The sequence below is a fragment of the Osmerus eperlanus genome, chromosome 2, assembly GCF_963692335.1.
Source record: "Osmerus eperlanus chromosome 2, fOsmEpe2.1, whole genome shotgun sequence".
Classification (NCBI taxonomy): domain Eukaryota; kingdom Metazoa; phylum Chordata; class Actinopteri; order Osmeriformes; family Osmeridae; genus Osmerus; species Osmerus eperlanus.
Genome location: NC_085019.1, coordinates 10784649 through 10810972, shown reverse-complemented (window position 1 = coordinate 10810972; position 26324 = coordinate 10784649). Strand labels below are relative to the sequence as shown.

The following is a 26324-nucleotide window of genomic DNA, read 5'->3' as shown; positions in this document are numbered from 1 at the left end:
TTGTTTTAAGTGTGTGTTGCCTAAACATATGTAAGAAGCAAACCAAAAGATTTAATCTACCCATTTACTGACTAGTTGGTCCAAGTTTGTTCAGAGTCCATTTCAATTGCAAAAATTTTACAGCAAGGAAAGCTTTCCACTGCTTTTTCTTGCAGAAAAAGCAGTGGAAAGATTCAACTTAAATTCAGCACCTCAGAACCATATGCTAATTACTGTTGGATTTCACAAGGGTGCTACAGTAACTTCACCAACACAACAAATATAGCTAAAGCACCTATGAGAATGAAATGAAAATGCAGCTCTGGAGAAGGTTTTCAAAACAGGTGTGTATGAAATTCTGTATTTTGTATGGCAAGATGTACAGTGTGTGGGGGGTCAGATGGCTAAGGGGTTAGGGAATCGGGCTATTAATCAGAAGGTTTCCGGTTCGATTCCCGGCCGTTCAAAATGACGTTGTGTCCTTGGGCAAGGCACTTCACCCTACTTGCCTCGGGCGAATGTCCCTGTACTTATTGTAAGTCGCTCTGGATAAGAGCGTCTGCTAAATGACTAAATTTCTAAATGTACAGTGGGGTCAGTGAATACAAATAATCTACTGCAAAATCAATCTGTAATTCTGTTACAATCTAAGTGCACCACATTTTATTTGAAAATGAGTTGACATACATTGCATGCTTATTAAAAGCACAGACAGGACGGGCATGGCAGAGGAGAGGACGGGCAGGACAAAGAAGACCTATAATCTGATGTGGAAAACCATGCCCCTCTAGTCGTCCGAGTGTCTGCTCCCATGTTTTTTTTTTCATACGATAAGGTAAACTATGCAAGATGCCTTTCTTCTTACTGGCTGGAGATGAACAGTCTGGAGGACACACATTTTGCAAATACCTACAGGTACAATCTGGGGATTTTGTTGCTCAGAGACAACAAGAGTATGGTTTTGCAAACACTGCCTGTGATCAAGTCATAGAGCAAACAACCAACAGAGACTCCAAAACTAAAGTTGGACTGACTGGATTCTCCCTAAACAAAGATGCAGTGCATAGATGCACCACATCCCTCCAACACAGTAAACTGCATGAATCATGAAAAGATAAAAAGGATATTCAAAACATCATGTCAACAATCAAATGTATGATCAACCCATTTGACCAGACATTGGAGGGAAAAAGTCACATAACATCATGAAAACTAGCTTCAGATGCTGTTGTCAGTGACCTTTTTGAGGTTGAAGAGAGAGGAGACATTGCCTTTGTAGAGTTTGTACAATAAAGGCATAGAGTGAAGAGATTAAAAAACATAATCTTTAGATGTTTAAGGACAGAGCAAGAAAGACAATGACGAAGGTTAAAGGTCGGGAAATAACCTTTAGAGCAGACCGAGACCCATCGCTCGTTTGATTATGTTGACACAGCTCAGTCTCCCATCTTCAGCCAGCTCAGTCTACTATCTCCAGCCAGCTCAGTCTACCATCTCCAGTCAGCTCAGTCTACAGTACCCTCAACAAGAGGTAGACACAAGACAGCATCTACCTGGAACACATTATAGCATCAGATGTTTAAAAACCCAGTCCAACTCGGATGTTGTGTATTACTTTTTACAGGGTTTTTGGGAATCACTTGCAAGGGCTACCCCATTCAGGGTCAGCCAGTGTCGATTTTAAGTCTCCACTAAACACAACAAGGGGAAGAGCCAATACTACATAAACACTTTCAACATGCTACATATAATGGTATCCGTTGTATAAAAACGTCTCAATAATGTTCTCATATTTCTTTGTGTTTTTTGGCTATCCTGAGCAAAGCCAGCTAAATCGGAAAGCAAGTATTTAATTAAAGCTCAACCGCGCTACCATTGTGGTGCCGAGACTTGTAGGCTTACTAGGCTAGTTACTTGACGCATGGTCACTTAGGTTGTTTTTACTATCAGCTGATCCTGTTACGAACCATTTGATTAGCTAACAAGATGATACACAAATTCTGGTTGGTTGGAGAGTTTAGGTAGTTGAGACGATTGCCCGATAAAGTTGCTAACTTTGAACTAAGCTACAGAAAGAATTTGCAAGAATTGGATGTGCCACGAAAATTTTAAAGAAAAAAACGACGTTGATAATATCAAATATCCAGCTCCTCCATCGACGGGGACAGGGTCATTTCAAAAACTAAAGCAGATACGCGGGCTCGGCCCACCACCTATAAGGACCTCACTAGCCACCAGATTAATGAACTGCGAAGGGAAGTAGCCGTCAACTGAGAAATGGTGTTCACAAGCGTTCACAGTACGCTCCGTAAATGAATTAGAATTATTTTCCCTCATTAAATGTTCGCCCATGACAATTGTCACAAACATGCATTGAGTTGCTAGAACTTTGCTGAGTAGGCTACATCCAAGATTCTGTGATCACAGGGCTAATGTACAGTATACTGTAGCCTACCTAGTATAAGTTAATGATGCTCACCACCCAAAAACAGCAGCTCCTGGCTTTGTCAGGGAAAAAATGTGTGTGCGGCACCCCACTGGGAGGGGGGCACATACTCTCCCGTCACTCTCTTACCTCAACTACAGGAAGAAGACAAGCAGTGGGGAGAAAGAGAGAAACAAGGGATTTACCACGGCCTTTTTAACTATTGATACCACTCCACCTGTCAAAGTGTCAAATGGATGAAGAATAGACAACTCTTTTCATCATCACCCCCCCCCTCTCTCTCGCTCCACTTTTCATGTACAGGTGGAGACAACGGCCATGACTGTTGACAGGTAGTGAGCATTAAAGTCCGTATGAAGTGATAATTAAATGTGTTCTGAGTTTGTCACACCACAGAATATGTTACTAACCACCCAACCAAATTTTAATGATGAAAAAAATGAATAAAATAAGTCTGCAAAATCTTGACATAATAGGCTAAACAGTTTTCTCTGCTCTCAAACGCTAGAAGTGTGTCCGCTGAGGTCGCTGAAACCACGCCCACTCATGGGAAAGTTGCTCCTCTCAACTGCCAAATACATTCGCATACACATGCATTTCAGCCATTTCTCACGAAACACCTTGTATTTGTCACGCATTTCAACTGTTTCTCACGCTGAGAAATAAGGGATAACTTGTCCCGCTATAAGCAATTAATGGACGAGGCGCAGACATACAGAGATGATCATTGTCTCGAGTTATACAGAGTAAAAGCCCATAGTAAAAGGTTTTTGGTCAGTAGAACCCTTGTTCAGACTCATGTTTTATCTAAAGATTCATAAGATAGGTTACTGTATAATTGTGAGAATTAAATGCATAATCTTCCATCCAGGATATATTCAATCCAGGATACAGTCACAGCTCACAGGGCTGCCAACTTTTCAAAAAACCTTGGAGTGAGATTTGGTCCGCCCCCCCCCCCCCCCCCAGACAAGCTATCACGGGTCTATGTTGCTTCACTCCGTGTGTCTGCGCCTCGTCCATTACTGTTTACAACGTTAGCAGGACTACATTTACATTTATTCATTTAGCCGACGCTTTTATCCAAAGCGATTTCCAAGAGAGAGCTTTACAAAAGTGCATAGGTCATTGATCATAAACAACGAGATAGCCCCAACAACATTGTGGGTAGCCAAAACATGAAGCATACATTGTGAAAAGCAAATAAGTGCCAATGGGAAGAAACATAAGATCATGTAGTTAAACAAGTTACAATTAAACAACATGAACCTCAAAAGTGCAAGGGTGTACCTGTAGGAAAGCAAGCAACAATAACATAATTCACAGCAAGTACAAGAAGTTAAATCAGTTACAACTAACCAACAAGAGCAACAAGTCCCTCAATAAGAGTCATTGTTTTCCTGGAGGAAACTAACATCAGGTCCAGCAAATCATTCCTAAGTACTGTTGTACTCCCGGAACAAGGGACTACTTGGTTGGCTTTGCCGTGAGAAATACAAGTGAGAGCGTGTGAAATGGTTGAAATGCGTGTGTCTCACGGCCAATGCGTGAGAGTTGGCAGCCCTTCAGTCACAGTGAGAAACAGAGGGTTTAAACTCTGCACTTCTGACATATCACTCTTCTTCCCACCGTCCCTCACTCTGTGTTTGTACGTGAGGGAGTATAGGTGCCGGTAACACAAGCTACAACACATGTTTTGTGTTTCTGTTTTAGAGTTGGATATAAGATTGCGGTAAGATAGATGGTCGCTGTGGAGAGCAATATTCTTACACACACACCCCAGGTACCACAGAGCTACAAAGATGAATGGCTGGTCTTTGACTTACCCTGCTACACAGATCCATAACCCATTTGTCAGAAGACATGGCCGACCTGTTATACTGTGTGGTGTACAGCTGACATAATATTTCACTATGAAGTAAACTTTAAAGATACATGAATCAGTCAAATATATATTCACTCTGTATGCACCCTCAAGATTATAGGTAACATTTGCATTACATTAATTATCAGATGTCAGGTCACTTTACTAAATGAAGTAGCCTACTGTAGCTCAAAACATAGTAGCTTCTTCTGTCCTACAACTGAAACCACAGAACTGAATACTCTGATTTAACTAGATTCCACACTCTGATGACTAATCTCTGCCCCAGTTTAAGAAGCCCACATAAAGAGCAGGCTAACAGCATCACTGGTTGAGTCTGACACTGCAATTGGACCAATAACACAGTCCATGTTCCAGTGAGGTCAGGGTGTCAACCATGCAGTCATGTCCAGTGACAAGAGGTCAAGCCTCAGTGATTTCATGGCAGTGTGTTACAAACCTTCAGAAGAGGGTCATTATAAGTGTGTTGGCTATCTTGGTATGTGAGCAGAGAGGGCGTTCAAGAACTCTAATGATGGGATTCAGTGATGGTTGTTCGCTTTTCAGCATTTAAAAATGAAATGGGGGGAAAAAATAAAATACAGATTCTCTTGAATGTCACTCCCTTTGACAAACAAATCCCATATTAGATTTTCCCTAAAATCAAACACGGACAGGCTGTACGGTATCTGATCAGGATGCATGAGAAGCTGTGTGCAGTGAGAGCCTTCAAAATTAATCTGTAGAAGTCAGATGGTTTCAGAGAGGATTTGTTAAGACATGGAAAACAGAAACATACACATTTCGAAAATCCAAATAATCCGCCAGTGAAATAAAATAGTAAATACATTGGAAATAACACAGCAGAAGATGTCTTCCTGGTGTTAGAAGGCATCCTGCTAGCTGTGAAAACATTGTCCTGTAGGAGTGGACCACTTCTGTACCAGGTCACACAGGTGAAATTAAGCTTGACAGTGTGTGTCACTGGCACATATTTTTCTTCAGTGGATGAAAGACAGAGAGAGAGGGAAACATGGGGTGAAGAGAAAAGATGAGAGGGGAAATGAGAGAAAGAAGGAAAGAGAGGAAAACACTTTTCACTCGAATGTTAATAGGTGTCTGTCGATGACTCAAAGAATCTGATGGACTTACAGTATGACATCATTCACACACTGGGGCTGATGTAGGAGCCATGACCATACTGTGGCAGGCAGTGTGTGTGTGATTGGGCCTGTGAGTGTGTGTCTGTGTGTGTGTGCCTGAAGCCAGACAAGGGATAAAGAGGGGGAATCGTAGACCCATGACACCACACTGAGTCAGGGGCCAATGGGCAGAGAGAGAAAGAGAAGAAGGGATGGAGGTATGGGAGGGGTGATAGTGACTCACTACCGCTCACACGGAGGCCTGGTAGCAAGGGTCCACCATCTGCCGTCCTCTGCCCGACTGTGGCAGCGCAACATGGTGGCCTCTGTTTCCAAATGCTCCTAATATGTCCTTGCCGTCCGTTAACTCTGTCTTCTCCTCCTTTTGTCTTTGTTTCATCATCCATACCTCCTGCATTTTCTTACCTCACAAAAATCCACAATGAGCAACAAAAAGATCATCATCGCCACATTCAGTTTTATTCTGTTCTCCTGTCTCAAAGTGTGTTTGATGACGGATTGTTCTAGGAGGTATATAATATCAAAGAATGAAAATTCTTTATTTATAAGCAGATTAAGACAGAGAAACCATTTGTTATTTACTAGCCACTATCTCGCCATAGTTTGGTATTGGGCTTAGGGCCACCTCCAGAGCCGTCCAGCTCTCTGCCCAAGCTGTGGCAGTGTGTGTGGGAAGAGAATGGGCACAGTCTGGGCACACAACAACAGTAGGGCCAGCACGGGCAGGCCTCAACACACAGGACAGCAGGGAACAGTCACAGCCAGAAGCACAAGGGCCTGTGTGTGTGAGAGTTTGTGTGTGGGTTACTATGAGAGACAAAGAGGGAAAGAGAGAAAAGAACATGAGCTAGGGAGTGAAACAGGGAGAAATATAATGACAAAAAGAAAAGACAGGGACACAAAGAGCTAAAGTAAATGGACGGAGAAGGTTAGACCAGGAAAACCATATTACTATGTCCCAACTTAACATCTCAAAAAGTGTGAACTAACTCTTAATTGTGTCGTTTTGCTTTTGACACTGAGAAAAAGTTGTATAAATCTTTTATAGTGGCAAACTTTGTACAGGAAAACATTATTTGGCACAGAATCTAAGTCATTTAAGTGGATTACAAAAACAACTTACTAAATTGGCAAACAGTTGCTATAAAAACCCACACAACCAATCTACATTAATTGGTTGTGCTTATGACACATGTAGAGTGAATAGTGTTTGTTCATGTATGTGTGCGTGTGTATAGGCTCAGTAGAGGGAAAACACTTGTTAGCAACCCTTTCAGGCTGATGAAATCACATGCTTGTGTCTAACTGGCTCTTTGTGTTTGTTTATGTTTGTGCATGAGCGATCAAACAAGGGACAGACAGCGATCCATGCTCGGGGACAGAGACGAGTGTGTATGACGAGAGACAGACAGAGAGAAATTAATGTGGATATGCATTGTTACTCCACTATAGTGTGTGTTTGTGTGTTGTGGAAGAAATGACATTCCCTGTGTACTTAACTGAAATTAGTCACTCAGTTAATGAAGAGACGGACAAAACACTTTCTTCGTCAGTGTTTGTGTGTGTTTGACAGTGCATGTATGCAGTTGTACAGTCCCAGACCAAGGGGATATTCCTGGTAGCCGGTTTAGTAAAAACTTTGAGTTAGTTAACCCTGAAAAGAGGCATACTCCGGGTATCCATTCCAGAAAGAGAGGTTATGAAAACCTTTGGTCAGTGTATATGGTAACTTACTCTGTGAACCTAACCTGCTCGCTAGCAGGTTTTCCATGACAAACTCTGCCTTTCTACCTATCCCCTCCCACTTGATACAGTTGGCAGACATGGGATGTCCTTTCCTGGTTCAGCCGACCGATCTCAAACAAAATGTAATTTGCTTAGTTATACGCCGGGAGAGGATTTTAAGACTGCGATTCGATGTGCTTTAATTCCCTGATGAATAGCCTACCTAAGTTAACGTTACCGTTTCCCGTCACACTGTAATTTATTTTAGCAACATTCTCCCTTAGTTACATCGCTAATGTTACACACCGTGGACGTGCACTCAGAACCAACCAAATGCTTTTTGGCACTGAAATGAAGACAAATCATTGAAATTGTATTTGGTCTTCTTCGTTGCCTACAAATAGAAATCCTACAATTAGTATTTTTATCGACTATTGTTCCTACAATTTACATCCTTTACGAAAAAGAAGTATACAAAGTATACTATAAGTATACAAAAAATGTATAGTACACTTTTAGTTCACTCTTGATATACTATTAAGAAGTATGCTTTGAAAATAGTTCACTTTTGATATACTTTTAAGAACGCTTTGAAAATAGTTCACTTTTGATATACTTTCAAGAAGTATACTTCGAAAATAGTTCACTTTTGATATACTTTTAAGTATGCTTTGAAAATAGTTCACTTTTGATATACTTTTAAGAAGTATGCTTAGAAACAAAAAATGGTATACATTTCTTCTATAGTAGGATGTACGTTTTCTTTTATTATAGAGCAAAAACAGTCAAAATACTTTAAAAGTACAAGTTACATTTTTTAGATACATCTTGTATATTCTAATTATTCATGTCTAGGAAAATATATTATGCATTGCACATTGAATCTTTTTTGTCACTGAAGCTGTAACCTTAATCACTGCCAAAACATTTTGAAGCCCTATACTCTTATACTATACTAATAATTATCAATTGGAGTATTAATGGAAAAAATGAAAAAGCTACTTGAGAAAGAAGCAGACAGACGGGTCCCTTAAAAGAAGTATACTTCAAGTTTAATTTGTAAGTATACTTAAGTATAAAAAGTATACTATTATCATGGTACTACTAAGTAAACTGAATTGGCCCACTTTTTAGGTCATTTAGTACACTTTAAAGTACACTTAGTTTATCTAAAGTTTACTTTTGAATACTGTAAAGTAGCCTGTGTAGTGCACTTTTAGTTTATGAAGTATACTTTGTAAAGTACCTAAAAATATACCTTTGAATACTGTAAAATAACCTGTGTAGTGCACTTTCAGTTCATGAAGTATACTTCCTCAAAGTATACTTTTGAATACTTTCAAGTGCACTTTCAATTGATGTAAGTATTTCAAGAAGTAAACTTAATAAAGGTCCATTTACTATGATTTACTAATATATTTAAATGTTTAGGGGCCCCTCAAACGCCGCTGATTTTGCGTCACTTAACGAGAACGGGGGCCCTTGCCAAGTGACACTGCCGATTATTAGTTGAAAGAAGCTATTTACTGCGTATGCACTCATGTTATAACAATCCAGCTTTTCTTATCAAACGTAACAGTAATTTAACTCATGGTTACAATGGTAAAGAAGCACAACAATGACAATTACCACGCAACAAAACACTACATTCTAAGCAGACATTAAAAAAACGAACTTCATGAAGTTACATTTGTATTTCGAACAAACGGCAAATTTATCAGCAAATTTTAACACTATTTACCGCCTTGCATCATGGGAATTGACCAGCCAATGAACCACGCTATCTTCATTTTTTTCACGTTGTTATTTCGTTCTTCAGTCAGTTTGACAGTATAACCATCAAATGCATAAGGCAACCCTTCTGTCTGCTTCTTTCTAAGTAGCGTTTTCGTTTTTTCCGGGAATCCCAGGAGGGACACGACCCCCCCATCCTGGGAAAAATATGGTTTGTCCCCCCCAATAAATCACTGTAAACATAAGGAAATTTAAATAATATTAATAATATACATTTAACTTATTACAATGTAGGCTATGTGTTACAGCAGTAATTTTGGGGTCCCCCTCAGGAATTGCTTTTGAGAATGTCATATAATTGTCCCCCCCAAAATGTATAGATTCAATGTGCAATGCATAATACATTTTCCTAGACATGAATAATTATAATATACAAGATGGATCTAAAAAATTTAACTTGTAATGTACTTTTTGTATACATTTCTTCTGGAGTAGGAATGTATACAATTTTTTGTTTCTAAGCATACTTCTTATAAGTATATCAAAAGTGAACTATTTTCAAAGCATATTTAAAAGTAGGCTATATCAAAAGTGAACTCTTTTTGAAGTATACTTCTTAAAAGTATATCAAAAGTGAACTCTTTTTTAAGTACACTTCGTAAAAGTATATCAAAAGTGAACTAAAAGTGTACTATCAATTTTTGTATACTTATAGTATACTTTAATATACTTTTTTTGTAAGAGCCAGGAATGAACATGGATGGTGAGTGTGTTTAATGCATGTGTGTGGTGTTTGTGTGTTGATGGGTGTTTTGCATGCGTTTGTGACTCACGTCTGTGTCCGGACCCTTGTCGGCCCCGGGGCAGGAGAAGGTAACAAACTCATGGCAGCGTTTGTGGACCACAAAACAGCACACTGTGAAGAGAGAATGAGAGAAGAGAAACACAGAGAGAGAAACAAAGGGAGAGAGAGAAACAGAAGAGAAACAGATAGTGAAAGAATAGGTTAGGAATCATGTACAATTTAGTTTCCATGTGTTTTCAATAACTGTAACCTGCCATCTTTAGTTCCTTGCAGCAGTACAGAGAAACTGTCGAGGATTCTCTGTCTCCAACTGTCAGCCTTTCTCTCCCATGGCTGTTGAGTTGTTTCTTTCTTTCTCTCTGCGCCTCTTTATTTGTTCTGCCTGTTGTCTCCATCTAAGTTTTTGTCTCTTTTTCTTAGTTTCAACCTGTTGGTTCAATTCTTTCTTTCTTCCTCCATCCTAACCTTCCCTTCCTCCCTCCTCTTTATCTCTTGCTTCCTCTCCAACACAGGAAGAAGGCAGGTCAAGTGAGTATTATTTCATTTATGTTTTTGGATGTATACTTGTCAGGTTGGAATGAAGAGCACAGTCGCAGATGCAGTTTAGAGTTTTTTAATGGTTCTGATTTACTTCAATCACGTAAAGTAGTCAGTCATGACCACACACTGGGTCAAATAATAATTGAGGCAAAGGCATCTTAAAGTCCATCAAGACGGTTGGTTCAAGGGTAATCCACAATCAAGGTCAAGGCACAGTCCAGGGTCAAGGTACACAGAGCAGCCAGCACAATCGAAGTTTCCAGGTAGGGCAAGACAAAGGAGAGGTCAGAGACAAGCGGGGTTCAATACCGTGAAACAAAAGAGAGTCCAAGTGAACAGTCCAAATCGTGATCCAAAATCCACAGTCGGGGCAAGCAGGGTCCAGCACAGGTAAAGAGTTTCCGTAAAAAGTTTCCAAGTGAGGTAACGCCCGTAGCACACAAACCATGAATGAGCACTGACAAACAATTCAGGGTTCCTTTTAACCATGGCCGTTCACTTCCTCACGGCTGAGCCGGCCTTGCTCTGACTCCTTAGTGCCCTCTGCTGTCCTGGAGGGCACGCTGTGTGTTGAGTCGTGACAATACTGTATGTTCAGTCCATGTATTCCCCTTCATGAAGCATGTAGCCGGTAAAAAAAACTTGTCATAAAACAAGGGGAGGAGGAGGGAAAAGAAGGGGCAGATATGGACACGGTAAGAGGCAGAGAAAAGACAGGAACGAGGTGGGTTGGAGAGGAGAAGGGTGCAGTCGAGAAATGAGGCGAGGAGAGGGGAGGAGACCTGAGGAGAGGAGGAGGGGGGAAGTATATTGTTGTGTCTTTTCTATTTTTAGGGCTGGCTCCATCCATGGGTAGGAACATGGTGTACCTCGATCACTCAGCAGTGTATGTGTGTGTGTGTATGTGTGTGTGGGGAGGGGGGTCGGGGGCTTTCTGATTTACACAATACCTGGGCGAGACACTTATGAATACACACATGTACATATACGTACACACACCCACGATTTTTGTTTTTTCTGGTTGTCATTAGGGATGCTCATAATTAACAGAGTTTGGGATTAGGGCAACGCAGAAAGGAAACAGTCACCGTCCTGTCGCAGGATGGGGAAAAGGGGAGAAGACCAATTGCCTATGGCTGCGATCTTCGGAGAGAAATATGAAAAACGATGGGCGGTAAAATGGGCGGTAACAGATAAATTCTGTGAGTACCTGTTGGGGGGCAAGTTTACCATCTTTACAGATAACAATCCCCTTAGCCATCTGCAGACTGCAAAGCTGGGAGACATTGAGCAGAGGTGGGCCTCTGACCTGGCGAGAATAGATTTTGATATCCAGTACCGGCCAGGAAAGCAGAATGGGAACGCAGATACTCTCTCTAGACAGTCCAGGGCCCCTAAAAGAATATTTGCACCTTCACTTCGGCAAGTAGCAGTAGAGGCCCCTGCGGAGCAGTCGTCATTTGCTAGAAAATGGCTTAGATGCAGCGGGAAGCGAGACTTCCAACGCTGAAATGTCAGCTGTGTCTGAATTTGAGCGAACGGAAAAGGAATCACCCATAACCCTGATGCAACGACGCCGGTCCCGGAGGCAGCAGGCCGGGAGGCATACAAACCCATTTAATTTGCCAAGGTCCGCAGTGCAGAGACCAGGGGTAGAGGAGGAGGGAGGAACTATGGGTATTGCGCATACAGGCCAGGGCCCCTGAAATAATATTTGCACCTTCACCTAGAGACTAGTGGTGGGGGAAAAAATGTATTCTGTTCAGTATCGCGATATTTTGCGCACGCAATTATATCGATACAGTAGCGCAAAGTATTGCAATATTTAATTATATAAATATGTTTTTTTACTTTCGGGTTTTCTCCATTGTTTTCTCTGAGTTTACTCGGATAATATTACATCCACAAGGTGGCGCTTGTTGCGGTGCTTTGTTGACGTGCATTCAACAGCAAATGAAAATGGCTTCACCATCTCAACCGGTCGTACACGACGCTCCGTCTTCTTTCAAATCGAAAGTGTGGGTACATTTCGGTTTCCATCAAAAAGAGAATAGTAAAGACCTTGACATGCAGTATGCCATCTGCCACATGAAAATTAAGTACTGTTGGAATACGACAAACTTGAGAGCCCATCTCACAAGGTAATATTTGGAGTTAGCGGCCCCTGAAGAGGAGAAGTTGTTGTCCTACCCCCAAATCAACGCAACTTGGACCAAACAGTAATGATAAAGTTACCTCCAAAAGCTAAGAAAATCACTGAGGCATTAGCCTACTTCATCTCCAAAGATTTACAGCCTTACAGTGTGGTGGAGAATGAAGGTTTCCAGGATCTGCTTAGCATACTGGAGCCCAGGTATGTGATCCTCTCGCGTAAATATTTTACCGACACTGCCATCCCCAAACTCTACAGCGAAGTCAAAGAGGAGGTAAATGAAACTTTGAGTTTAGCCCGAAGGAGTAGCTATAATGTGTGACGGTTGGTCATCTAGAGCTACGGAGTCGTACATGACCATAACCGCGCATCACGTCACGAATGAATGGCAGCTTTTAGCTCATGTTCTACAAACCAGGGTGATGCATGAGAGTCATACCGGGGCCAATGTGGCTGAGGTGCTGAAAACGGCAACCGAATAGTGGGGCATCGCTAACAAACAGATTGTTTTGGTTAAAAAGGAGTTGGTCAATATGCTCAGATGTTAAAGTGCTCCTCTGGGCCGTCACTATATCTCCTGCAGTAACAAAAATGCCAAGATTCCCAAATGAATTTAACATTTTGGTTCATGACCTTGCAGCCAACTGAACTCTAGCTGTACACATTTTTGTTTATTTTTCTCAATTTGATTGAAGCTCTACGTTACTCTTATTTATATGTTTATTATCAGGTTTATGTTACTCTATTACAGTTAGGTCCATAAATATTTGGACATTGACACAATTTTCATCATTTTGGCTCTGTATACCACCACAATGGATTTGAAATGAAACAATCAAGATGTGCTTTAAGTGCAGACTTTCAGATTTAATTTCAGGGTATTTACATCCAAATCAGGTGAACGGTGTAGGAATTACAACACATTTTATATGTGCCCCCCCCCCCTTTTTAAGGGACCAAAAATAATTGGACAAACTAACGTAATCATAAATCTACTTGTCACTTTTAATACTTGGTTGCAAATCCTTTGCAGTCAATGACAGCCTGAAGTCTGGAACCCATAGACATCACCAGACGCTGGGTTTCGTCCCTGGTGATGCTCTGCCAGGCCTCTACTGCAACTGTCTTCAGTTCCTGCTTGTTCTTGGGGCATTTTCCCTTCAGTTTTGTCTTTAGCAAGTGAAATGCATGCTCAATTGGATTTAAGTCAGGTGATTGACTTGGCCATTGCAGAACATTCCACTTCTTTGCCTTAAAAAACTCTTTGGTTGCTTTCGCAGTATGCTTCGGGTCATTGTCCATCTGCACTGTGAAGCACCGTCCTATGAGTTCTGAAGCATTTGGCTGAATCTGAGCAGATAATATTGCCAGAAACACTTCAGAATTCATCCTACTGCTTTTGTCAGCAGTCACATCATCGATAAATACAAGGGAACCAGTTCCATTGGCAGCCATACATGCCCACGCCATAACACTACCTCCACCATGCTTCACTGATGAGGTGGTATGCTTTGGATCATGAGCAGTTCCTTCCCTTCTCCATACTCTTCTCTTCCCATCATTCTGGTACAAGTTGATCTTGGTCTCATCTGTCCATAGGATGTTGTTCCAGAACTGTACAGGCTCTTTTAGATGTTTTTTGGCAAACTCTAATCTGGTCTTCCTGTTTTTGAGACTCACCAATGGTTTACATCTTGTGGTGAACCCTCTGTATTTACTCTGGTGAAGTCTTCTCTTAATTTTTGACTTCGACACAGATACGCCTACCTCCTGGAGAGTGTTCTTGATCTGGCCAACTGTTGTGAAGGGGTTTTTCTTCACCAGGGAAAGAATTCTTCTGTCATCCACCACAGTTGTGTTCCGTGGTCTTCCGGGTCTTTTGGTGTTGCTGAGCTCACCAGTGCGTTCTTTCTTTTTAAGAATGTACCAAACAGTTGATTGAGCCACACCTAATGTTTTTGCTATCTCTCTGATAGGTTTGTTTTGATTTTTCAGCCTAACGATGGCTTGCTTCACTGATGGTGACAGCTCTTTGGACTTCATATTGAGAGTTGACAGCAACAGATTCCAAACAAAAATACCATACTTGAAATTAACTCTAGACCTTTTATCTGCTCCTTGTCAATGAAATAACGAACTCCCATGAGGGAATAACATACACCTGGCCATGGAACAGCTGAGCAGCCAATTGTCCAATTACTTTTGGTCCCTTAAAAAGGGGGGGGGGGGCACATATAAAATGTATTGTAATTCCTACACCGTTCACCTGATTTGGATGTAAATACCCTGAAATTAAATCTGAAAGTCTGCACTTAAAGCACATCTTGATTGTTTCATTTCAAATCCATTGTGGTGGTATACAGAGCCAAAATGATGAAAATTGTGTCAATGTCCAAATATTTATGGACCTAACTGTAATAGAGTAACATAAACCTGATAATAAACATATAAATAAGAGTAACGTAGAGCTTCAATCAAATTGAGAAAAATAAACAAAAATGTGTACAGCTAGAGTTCAGTTGGCTGCAAGGTCATGAACCAAAATGTTAAATTCATTTGGGAATCTTGGCATTTTTGTTACTGCAGGAGATATAGTGACGGCCCAGAGGAGCACTTTAACATCTGAGCATATTGACCAACTCCTTTTTAACCAAAACAATCTGTTTGTTAGCGATGCCCCACTCTTCGGTTGCCGTTTTCAGCACCTCAGCCACATTGGCCCCGGTATGACTCTCATGCATCACCCTGGTTTGTAGAACATGAGCTAAAAGCTGCCATTCATTCGTGACGTGATGCGCGGTTATGGTCATGTACGACTCCGTAGCTCTAGATGACCAACCGTCACACATTATAGCTACTCCTTCGGGCTAAACTCAAAGTTTCATTTACCTCCTCTTTGACTTCGCTGTAGAGTTTGGGGATGGCAGTGTCGGTAAAATATTTACGCGAGAGGATCACATACCTGGGCTCCAGTATGCTAAGCAGATCCTGGAAACCTTCATTCTCCACCACACTGTAAGGCTGTAAATCTTTGGAGATGAAGTAGGCTAATGCCTCAGTGATTTTCTTAGCTTTTGGAGGTAACTTTATCATTACTGTTTGGTCCAAGTTGCGTTGATTTGGGGGTAGGACAACAACTTCTCCTCTTCAGGGGCCGCTAACTCCAAATATTACCTTGTGAGATGGGCTCTCAAGTTTGTCGTATTCCAACAGTACTTAATTTTCATGTGGCAGATGGCATACTGCATGTCAAGGTCTTTACTATTCTCTTTTTGATGGAAACCGAAATGTACCCACACTTTCGATTTGAAAGAAGACGGAGCGTCGTGTACGACCGGTTGAGATGGTGAAGCCATTTTCATTTTCATTTGCTGTTGAATGCACGTCAACAAAGCACCGCAACAAGCGCCACCTTGTGGATGTAATATTATCCGAGTAAACTCAGAGAAAACAATGGAGAAAACCCGAAAGTAAAAAAACATATTTATATAATTAAATATTGCAATACTTTGCGCTACTGTATCAATATAATTGCGTGCGCAAAATATCGCGATACTGAACAGAATACATTTTTTCCCCCACCACTAGTAATCTGATGAGGTCCTGTCATCCCAGCAACAGGCTATCCTATTATTATGGCCCTCTTGAAATACTGGTCCCAGGGCCACAAGCCAAGGCCTGGAGAGAGAGTCAGGGAAGATGGCCGACTGGAGCTGTTGCGCCAATGGTGGAGGGTAATAGAGGTTGGTGGTGTCTTATATCAGCAGTTCCATGACACTCGCCGTGGTCCTATAAAGCAGGTGGTTTTGCCATGCAGTCTGCAAGGGGAGATCCTACAAAGGATGCATGAGGAGCACTCCTGCTCGATCCAAGATGGCGCCGATGATGGCTGCCTCGGTTGCTAGGTGCGCTCTGTTTTGTCTTGTTTTGTCTGTTAATTCAGTGTTCTGCCAAGATTTCCGGGGTTCTCTAACAAGAGAAGTACTTCTAAACATCAGGACTACAACTCCTGTGGATTTGTTTCCCACTTTTCTGCTTCCAGCGGAAGATTTAGTGGGAATTTTAGCCGGTGCCGCGCTAGGCTTTGCTCATGCAGTGAAACGCCGTGGAAGGGGAAAGCGAGCGGGAGCGTTAGTTCGGCTTCGCAGACGTGGAATCCGAACAGTGCTTCCAAGTTTTTTCCTCTCCAACGTACGTTCACTGTGCAATAAAATGGACGAACTTCAGCTACTGATGGTGAAAAACAGAGACTTTCTTTCATCTTCGGTTTTGTGCTTCACAGAGACATGGCTGTGCGATTTGATCCCGGACACTTCATCACATCTGGCAGGCTTTCAACTCGTGAGAGCTGACCGGGACATTGCACTCTCCGGAAAAACCAAAGGCGGTGGTATTTGTTTCTACATCAACAGTGGCTGGTGTGTAGATGTGACAGTGATTCTGCAACATTGTTCTCCGGATCTGGAATCATTGTTTATAAACTGTAAACCTTTTTACTCGCCACGAGAATTTGCGTCACTCATTTTGGTCGGCGTTTACATGGCACCGGGTCCACAGGTTAAAGAGGCCCAACGCATGCTCGCCGACCAGATTCTGAGTGTGGAGCTGAAAGTGGGAACTGAACATTAGCTCCCTCACCAAAAAAGCACAACAGAGGATGTACTTCCTACGGCAGCTGAAGAAATTCAACCTGCCAAAGACAATGATGGTGCACTTCTACACAGCCATCATTGAGTCCATCCTCACCTCTTCCATCACTGTCTGGTACGCTGCTGCCACTGCCAAGGACAAGAGCAGACTGCAGCGTATCATCCGCACTGCTGAGAAGGTGATCGGCTGCAATCTGCCTACCCTCGAGGACCTGCACACCTTGAGGACCCTGAGGCGTGCGAGGAAGATTGTGGCCGACCCCTCCCACCCTGGTCACTCCCTGTTCCAGCTACTCCCCTCTGGCAGAAGGCTGCGGTCCATCAGGACCAAAACCTCACGCCATAAGAACAGTTTCTTTCCATCTGCTACTGGCCTCTTCAACAAGGCCAAGGACTCCCATTGACATTCATTCACTTATTCAACTATAAGTCCATCTAATGGCAATTCAGTATGCATAAGCCACTTTATCTCAGTATCCGACTGCACTATGTTGACCATTCACGCTGCTCATTATTCTTATTTTTATATATATTTTATTTTATATTTAAATTGTTGTATTCTTAGATTGTTTAGTTCTTAGAAATAGTTAAACTTTTGTACTTTTACTTAATTTAAGATCTGTATATGTTTAGTGTTTTGCACCTCCCTGCCACAGTAAATTCTGTGTTTGTATAACATACATGGTGAATAAACCAAATTCTGATTCTGATTCTAACACCAGGGGTTGAAAGGACGTTCAGGCTGATAAGAGCTCGATGTTACTGGTCAGGTATGTACCAAGATATTGAGGCCTATTGCAAGCAATGTAGAAGGTGCATTGTTTTAAAAGTACCAGTGCCAAAGGTGGTGACAGAGCTATGAAGTCTACTGGCATCCAGACCCTTTGAGGTGGTGGCCATGGACATGGACACAGTCTTGGAGCCCTCTAGTGATAGTCGCAAAAATGTCCTGATCTTCACTGACATATTTTCCAAATTTACAGTGGCAGTTCCAACAAGAGATCAGAAAGCAGTGACTGTTGCTAAATCCCTGGTTTCAGAGGATTCAGAGGTATTCTGTGCCGCAGCATATTCATTCAGACCAGGCAGATGTAGTTCACCAACTGTGCAAACTGTATGGAATCAAACAGAGTCACACCACTCCCTATCATCCTCAGGGTAACAAGCAATGTGAGATATTTAACCGTACTCTCTATCACCTAGTGAGGATCCTCCCTCCAAACAAGAAAAGGAGATGGGTAGAGCATCTGCCAAAGGTAATATCTGCCTATAATACCACAGAACATGCCAGTACAGGGTTTACGCCATATTATTTTATGTTTGGGCAGTCTCCCAACCTGCCCATTGATATTCTGCTTGGAGTGGAGGACAACAATTTTTCAGGGACAGTGGCTGACTGGGTCGAAGAGCATCAGAGGCGCCTGCAAGCAGCCCAACAGCAGATGGAACAGGTCGTGGAGGCTCGCAAAAGGTATCATGGCCCCCAATGACCCTGCCTGTCTCGAGTCATCATTCACTGGTCAATGGCTTGGATGCAGCGGGAAGCGAGACTTCCGATGCTTCCCCTCTTACTAACCGTGTTTGCTTGATAGCATTGAAGGAGATAGTGTCAGGTTTGATTATAGAACAGCAGTACTGGCCTTAATGCCTGGACCCTGGGCGGGCACATCAAGTGGAGTTTTTGTGTGTGTGGTAATTTACATTTAGTCATTTAGCAGACGCTCTTATCCAGAGCGACTTACAGTAAGTACAGGGACATTCCCCCGAGGCAAATAGGGTGAAGTGCCTTGCCCAAGGACACAACGTAATTTGGATGTACTGGGCATTAAATTATTAAGCTACTACTTTACTTTTTATCTACTTTTGGAAACAGTAGTCTGCTATTTCACTGAGGTGTTAGCATCATTACTCTGCTGCCCGACATACAGTATATGACAGCGGTCTGTGATACATTTGTTTTCAATCGATAAAATAAACATTCCTCATAAAACAAATGTTTGTTTTAGGATTTATTATGAAATTACATTACAAGTAAACGATTTGTTGGTGAAATTATCCTTACCTGTGTTTTTTTTTACCAGTGTAGCTCACTGCAACGCTGTACGTGAGAGACTGGTAAGACAAACAATTCTTGTCCGACGAGTGCCCCTGTTTAGAGCTACATTCTGAGTGTTACAAACTGCCCTTTGCTCTATCTAGCTAGGTAGCTTGCCACGAGCATTTCTCTCCCGTCTGCAACACTAAAAAGATATGGACAGATGAGGGAAAATGGTGCCTTGTTTTCGCTCATTTAATCCGATCAACCTCATAATCTGTTTCCATATAGTTGAAATGTAGGCCTATATCTACGAATTTTCTGGATAAGAGTGTCTGCTAAATGACTAAATGAATGTGTGGACTCAAATATACATAAAGAGGATTTTGCAATTCCGGCACATTCCCCTCAGTGAAGTTTGGCTAGCAACAGCAGCAGTGACTGACCTCAGTGACGGGTGGGGGGAGGTGCACAAAGGACACACTTATTAGTCGTAGGGCTATCTGTCTTGCGTCCAACTTTTGTTTTGACAACCCAGTCATTTGGAGCAGATAAACATAAAAAAAAAACCTGCAGGGCTACAGTAGACCCACGGACCAGGATCAATGACCAGTAGTGATGTGTCGTTCGTGAACGATTCGTTCATTTTGAACGAATCCTTACAAGGACTCGGGAGTAACGAGTCCTAAAAAAAAACGCACCCATCTGCAACGGACGCAAGCACACCTCAAGATTTTCCCAGAAATTGTCCCCTCTATAGTTCTTGCATTATTTTTCATTATGTGATGTCGAAATGCTTATCCAATAAACATCAATACCGGGTCTGCACTCCATTGGGTTATAAAGAGGACGTATACAGAATACGAACTTGGCAGAGTGTCCGGTTTTTTAGTTGGGAAACTAAACCCATTCTAATTTGTACACACACACAGATTTCTGTCATTATTTGAGAGATGGTACAGTTTTGCTGTGAAAGGAATATAGTAGTAATTCAAGTTAATGAGGATTTTTAAGGTAAAAGAGAGAGAACCAGAGAGATGTACATACGACCAAATGCTTTTTGGCACTGAAATAACGACAAATAATAGAAGTTGTATTTGGTCTTCTTCATTGCCTACAAATAGAAATCTAACAATGAGTACGTTTATCAGCTATTGTTCCTACAATTTACATGATTCACCTGTGACCATGTACCGTCCTGTAACTGGTGTTTCAGCAAATCTATTTCAAGATTTTAGGGGGTCAATATTGACCAAACAACCAAAACTAATTCCCCTATGGTTTGAAGGAAGATGGGAAACTGAACAGTGTATTAACATTAACCAAATAATGCCAATACAGTTATTTGACTCTATGGGTTAAATCAGAGCAAGAATGGTCAAAGTAAGGTTAATAAATCATTTAATCATATTGCAAATTAAGGAAATCAATGAAGGTTAACTTTTACCTACTCTACCATGATTATTGTAAACCAGAGATAGAAAGCAAGAGGTGAGGAAAAAGGAGTAGGACAAGCCAGAGCTGAAGAGAAGGTCTCAGGAGATCAAGAATCCACAGATGCTTCACATTTCCTTTTATACCCAAGAACAACTAATCACACCACAATCTTGACCCTTACTTATCAACATGACTAGCAATGCTACAGTAAGTTACACAATGATGTGTGAGAGCCATCAAGTTGAGACTCCATCCAGTAACTCCATATTTTACCATATGAGAGATGGGGGCAGGTTTATGGCCTTACAAGATGTAAGTGTAACTGACAATTCCACACAAGCCTGTAAATACAAGTACATGTAGCTACCATACATAATTATCTGCATCCATTTCTGCGGCAGCAGTCAATGTCTCTTCGTCATCTTAATCATCATCATCATCCTTTGATGAAAAGCATTCAGTTTGTTAAACCCGTTACCTGGAATACCCCCCTGGTCTTTTGTTTATTTCTTTTATTTTGTATTTGTATAGTATTGTTGTTATTGTCATATACCGTACTTGTGATGTTACTATTTAGCTCATTTGTTTGTAACGTTTCTCATTGCTTGTATTTCAGTACTGCATTTAAATAAAAATTTAAAAAAATAAATTAATAAAAAATCAAAAAAGAGTTTCAGAGCTAGGAACAAGCTTCTGCGCAAGACCGGACGAGTCGGTCTGGAAAGATGGTGCAGTCCATTTTGTGTTCTCGCTTGCCTCACTGCGCCACGAGCACTTTTCATAGAAATTAATGGGGACGCCATCTTGAAAGAGCAGGCTGGCTGTGTCTACTGTATATACGTCTATGCTATCAACTTGTCTCCGAAGAGGGAATGACACAGGAGACGTTACGTGCGGCTCTGCACAATCGGCTTTGAGCAGTGGGTCGGCGCGATTGTATTTTGGGAGCATTTAAATAGCTCTTGGTATTTTATGTTTATTGCATGTTAATTAATATTGTTTATTCCTATGTATGATCATCAATTAATGTGCTCCTTAGTTTGGTAATTGTGTAGTGAGAGAGGATGGTATTATTTGTCTCCCGTACCTTCCCCTGTCCCCTCGCCCCTGTTTTAATGGCGGGGTTGGTTTCTCCTCCAGGTAGGAACGGAGGTAGTGAGTATAAAATACCCATTGTACAGTGACGGGCCGTGCATTTCACGCCTAGGCCTTCAGTGATGTCATACTTAGTCCTACATAAATTAATACACCTCATAATAGCCTACCATCAATATGACACCACGGCTCGAGAATCCATACAGAATCACTCTTACACATTACATCACCTTAAAGGTGACATGACATGCTGTTTTTGGATGCTTTTATATAGGCCTTAGTGGTCCCCTAATACTGTATCAGAAGTCTCTTTCTCAAAATTCAGCCTTGGTGCAGAATTACAACCACTACTAGCAGTCCCACAAGGAGCTTTCCTCAGAACGCGCTGTTTTGGTGTCTGTAGCTTTAAATGCTAATGAGGAGCGGAGGGGCTGTTTACAATGGACGTATCGCAATGGCTGTAGCCCCGTTGCTGTAAGATGCCTCGAATTTGCCCATTCTCATCTGATAACCCTGGTTTGCAGAGGTACACACTCAGTCATTTCAATGAGGGTAAAGGCGGATATCGCGCGCGCCATAACACCAACAGCAGAACGGTTATCCAAATAACAAAGAAGTGTACAACACTCACGTTACAGCATGTGTATTCACACACATACTTGACGCTATCTACCTTTACATTAGCGACAGTTACTCAGCTGTTAGCTGCAGAGCTAATGTTACAGCCACATTCTAAGGGTAGCAAGCTAGGTAACCATATACAGTGGTGATGTGTCGTTCGTGAACGATTCGTTCATTTTGAACGAATCCTTACAAGGACTCGGGAGTAACGAGTCCTCTCAAAGAGTGATTCGTGAAAAGAGTGATTCAAGTAAACAGAAATGATTCGTTAATTTCGACAAGCCTTTGGATCATTTTTCACGTGACCTGCATAGGCTCTGTAGTGGTAGCTACATTTACATTTAGTCATTTAGCAGACACTCTTATCCAGAGCAACTTACAGTAAGTACAGGGACATTCCCCCTGAGGCAAGTAGGGTGAAGTGCCTTGCCCAAGGACACAACGTCAATTGACACGGCCGGGAATCGAACTGGCAACCTTCAGATTACTAGTCCGACTCCCTCACCGCTCAGCCATCTGACTCCCTGACTCCCTCCTCATTCCATTTTTGCATGGCCGCTGTTTTAGTAAGACGTGAATGATATTCGCTCAAGTCATCATACTGACTGGTTTTGTTATTTTCACTTTACATTTACACTTACAGTTTAGTGCAGTGTAATTGTTTGCCGTGATAATTAAATGCTAGTGTGATAATAAATGACCAAATCATACAAACTGTCATGATACATTATTTTAATGCAGGAATTTCTTTTAAAATAGTATCTGCTGGTGCACATGTCATGCACTAACCTACATGAGAATATGATACGTGTTTGCAGTGGACGGATAGCCCCCCCCCCCCCCCCGTTGAAATGAACGAATGACTCGAAAAAAGATTAGTTCATTTTACTGAACGAGATTTTAAGAGATGAGTCAACAAAGTTTGTCCACCAAAGTCCATCAAAAGTACGCTATGTGAGCTTAAACAATTTTGTCCAATAAACTGCGCATTGTCTCCGTTTCATATAAGTCACCAACGAGACGAAAACAAAACAAACTATTCATTGAAAATCAAAGTAAACTGATTATTTGCATTTGTTTTTGAGAAAATGCAACAGCAAAACAATTGAACATGTTGGCGCAGCTGACTGTGCCAACATGTTCAGACGTTATTTACATTAGAAATGGCAGATTATCTGAATCTCTCACTAATGGATTGCACTCTTTCAGGCTCTCACGTGTGCTTATCCAATCACAGGACGCGTACATGTCACGTTCAGCGTAAGGCCTTCTAGCTGGCCTTGGTGTTGCAGGCTCGAGATCTGACTGGAATCGTAATTCATACTTTTCAGTCACGTGACATCCGCGGTGACCTGGAGGGCAGAAAGCTGCTGGCGATGGCGTCTCACACCGTTGAGACGCAGCAAAAGCTGGCAAATTGACCTTCCCACGTTTCTTTGGATCACCTCTTAGCTAAAGAAAAGGAAAGATATGTACACAAACAAATCCATATACAGCCCCCGCTGCCGTATTTCTGCCCCTAAAAAGGTTTTTATATATGTGATGACTATGTGATATCATTACTGTAAACTAGCTAAACCCTCTCTCTCTTAAACAACTGCTAACTATTCAAACGGAAAGTAAACTTTTCCTTAATTTTTTTTTCTTATTTCAACCTCAATTCAAAAAAACTTGAAAAACGTTGATAAAAACCAAATGAGTATGAAAAACCAATCAGTCTTAACACAAGCCTCACACATTCAGACATCCCAAGTCTCCCGGAAGTTCCGTGAGTCTCCCGCATTTCAATAGCGGCTCCCTGACGCCCGCAAATGCTATTCAATGTTCCGGAAATTGGGGATTTTGTATGTAGAGCGAGCGAGCGAGCGAGCGAGAGACTCTACTGGTCATTTCTGGTAGAGAAAGGTGAAAGGTGCATATCGCGCGGCCTGATTGCGTCTCGGGGGGGGGGGGGGTGGGGGGGGGGAATGAGTCTCTGCAGGTTGGGATGTCTGCACATTGTCTTTGTTTTACATTCAGTTGAATACCAGTGTAAAGGGATTTCCAAACAATTTAATTCCAAATGCATTTTGAGTTTACCCAACTATTTAGCTAACTTTAACTCACTACGACCACTACAGTTGTCCGCCTCGATACACAACAAACTATGTCAAACCGATTACATAAAGATGTATTTTATTGCAAAAAATACCATAATTAATATATACCTGTATATTCTTGTGTTTAACTTTACTTGAGCTTGATGAAGTGTTAGCTGCAAATACGTGTATATTTGGACGTCTGGCATTGTTTGCGCTCCCCGGAGACAGAGGTAACGTTAGGTTTAATGGCACAAATCTCCTCCTCTCTGGCTTTTCTTTATCGGGTGAAATTCTAAAGAAACACATCCCAGGCTTGTCTCCTCTTCGATTACTGCATCCGATAGAACAACAACTATCCGGCATTTTGGCAACAGTTGGCACCATTTTTTAATAATTGTATTTACATATTTTTTGAGTATGTTTAGGCTAGCAGAGAAGGCCTTGCAAGGCCTGACGGCCCGCCACTGCCATTGTAGGTTGGGAATAGAGAGAGGGAGAGTACAGCTTGCTGTGAGGCTGGGGAGCGATATTGTATTTTGTCTCTTCCACCTTGTTAGGGTTCCTCCGGTAGGAGGGAACCTATTGTTATTGTTGGTATTCTTATTCTTATTATTTTTTTCTCCTTGCGCCTCAATATCTCAAAAAGTCCCTTGTCATAAATTTTGTAATTTGGCACATCAAATATGGGCCACATCAGACCATAGGGGGCGCCACAGACCACGCCCAAAAGTCAAATTTTCAAAGTGATGGCATTCCCACCCCATTTCTCCAATTCTCCTGAATCTTCGTGAGCATGGCTCATTTTTCATGAGGAACAAAAAAGCCTCAAGGACCCATAAGGTCCGCCATGATGGATTTTCCTGTACAGTGATAATTTTGGAAAACCTTAAAAATTCCTCTTCTCTTGAACCAAAGCTTTAATTGAGTTGAGATTTTGTACAGATATGTATCATTGACGTATTTATAAATGTTACTTAAGACAATTGAATCAAATACAAACTGGCTGAAAGGGGTGTATTTATGTAAATGTACACATTGCCTCAATATGTTTGTGTCACTAAATCAAATGTATTTTTGAAGGATGGTTCAAACTTAATAGGCTTTAAGGTGAGGTGCCCCTGAAGTACCATGCAAAGTTTCACCTTGATATGTCGAAATATGACTGAATTACAGCTGTTTGAACTTCGACCAAATCTGACAATGCTCGCCATTGGAGAAACAGCTTTTTTTATTATCAGAGGCATAGTTGTTAATTTTTTATTCTGACAAAACGGTTTCTAGTCTTCCGATCAATCCTCCGGTTGTAAAAACATAGCAATACGTGTTTATTTGAGCCCATCACAACACTCTGATCATCTGTTTAGTGAGACTGTGTAAACCACTGCAAAACAAGCCAGGTTCACCACAGTAGCTAGCTACTTGTAGTCTACGCATGGTAGAGATAACTCTAATGGTTATCTCGAATGAAGTAAATTGATTGTTCAGGTGGATCCCTTGCCTGTTGCACAAATTCATTTCAGTAACCTAAGCCAGGACACATTCCCACTGATGCTAGGCATGATTTAAAATTCCCTTCCATGACAAGTTATGGCACTCCAAACAACCTGTTTAAAAAAACGATGAGAAAGTTATTCTTTACAGCAGCAACCCAGTCATCCCGTTGTCCCGTTTTTATAGAAAATGTACAAGCAGTTTCAACTTAGGCTGAATCTAACAATGCTTACCACAGGAGAAACACCTTACTTTTTTATACAGTAACTGAACATGACAATATCCAACACTGAGAATAGCTCAATGGGCTGGCATGGTGACCTGTAAAGTATAAGGTAGTTGGTTGGAATCCAGCCATTATCTTTTGGCCTGTCATAATTTTGATTATCTGTTTAGTTAAACAGGATGACATCATTCTGAAATACCATGCACAATTTCATGCAATTTCACCTTGAAATGTCAACCGTTTCTTAACCTTTGTCCCAAAGCTGACCAAAGCTAATACTC

At 41.5% G+C, this 26324-nt stretch overlaps 1 protein-coding gene across 2 annotated transcripts in view; it reads right to left on the bottom strand.

Annotated features, from left to right (window-relative positions):
* prkcab (protein kinase C, alpha, b) overlaps positions 1 to 26324 on the bottom strand; it is a 278873-nt gene that overhangs the window by 150094 nt on the left and 102455 nt on the right. For both annotated transcript variants that reach the window (XM_062452861.1, XM_062452870.1), the window contains exon 3: positions 9745 to 9827. In XM_062452861.1, the coding sequence (XP_062308845.1) occupies positions 9745 to 9827 (83 nt within the window). The remainder of the gene's footprint in view (positions 1 to 9744; positions 9828 to 26324) is intronic.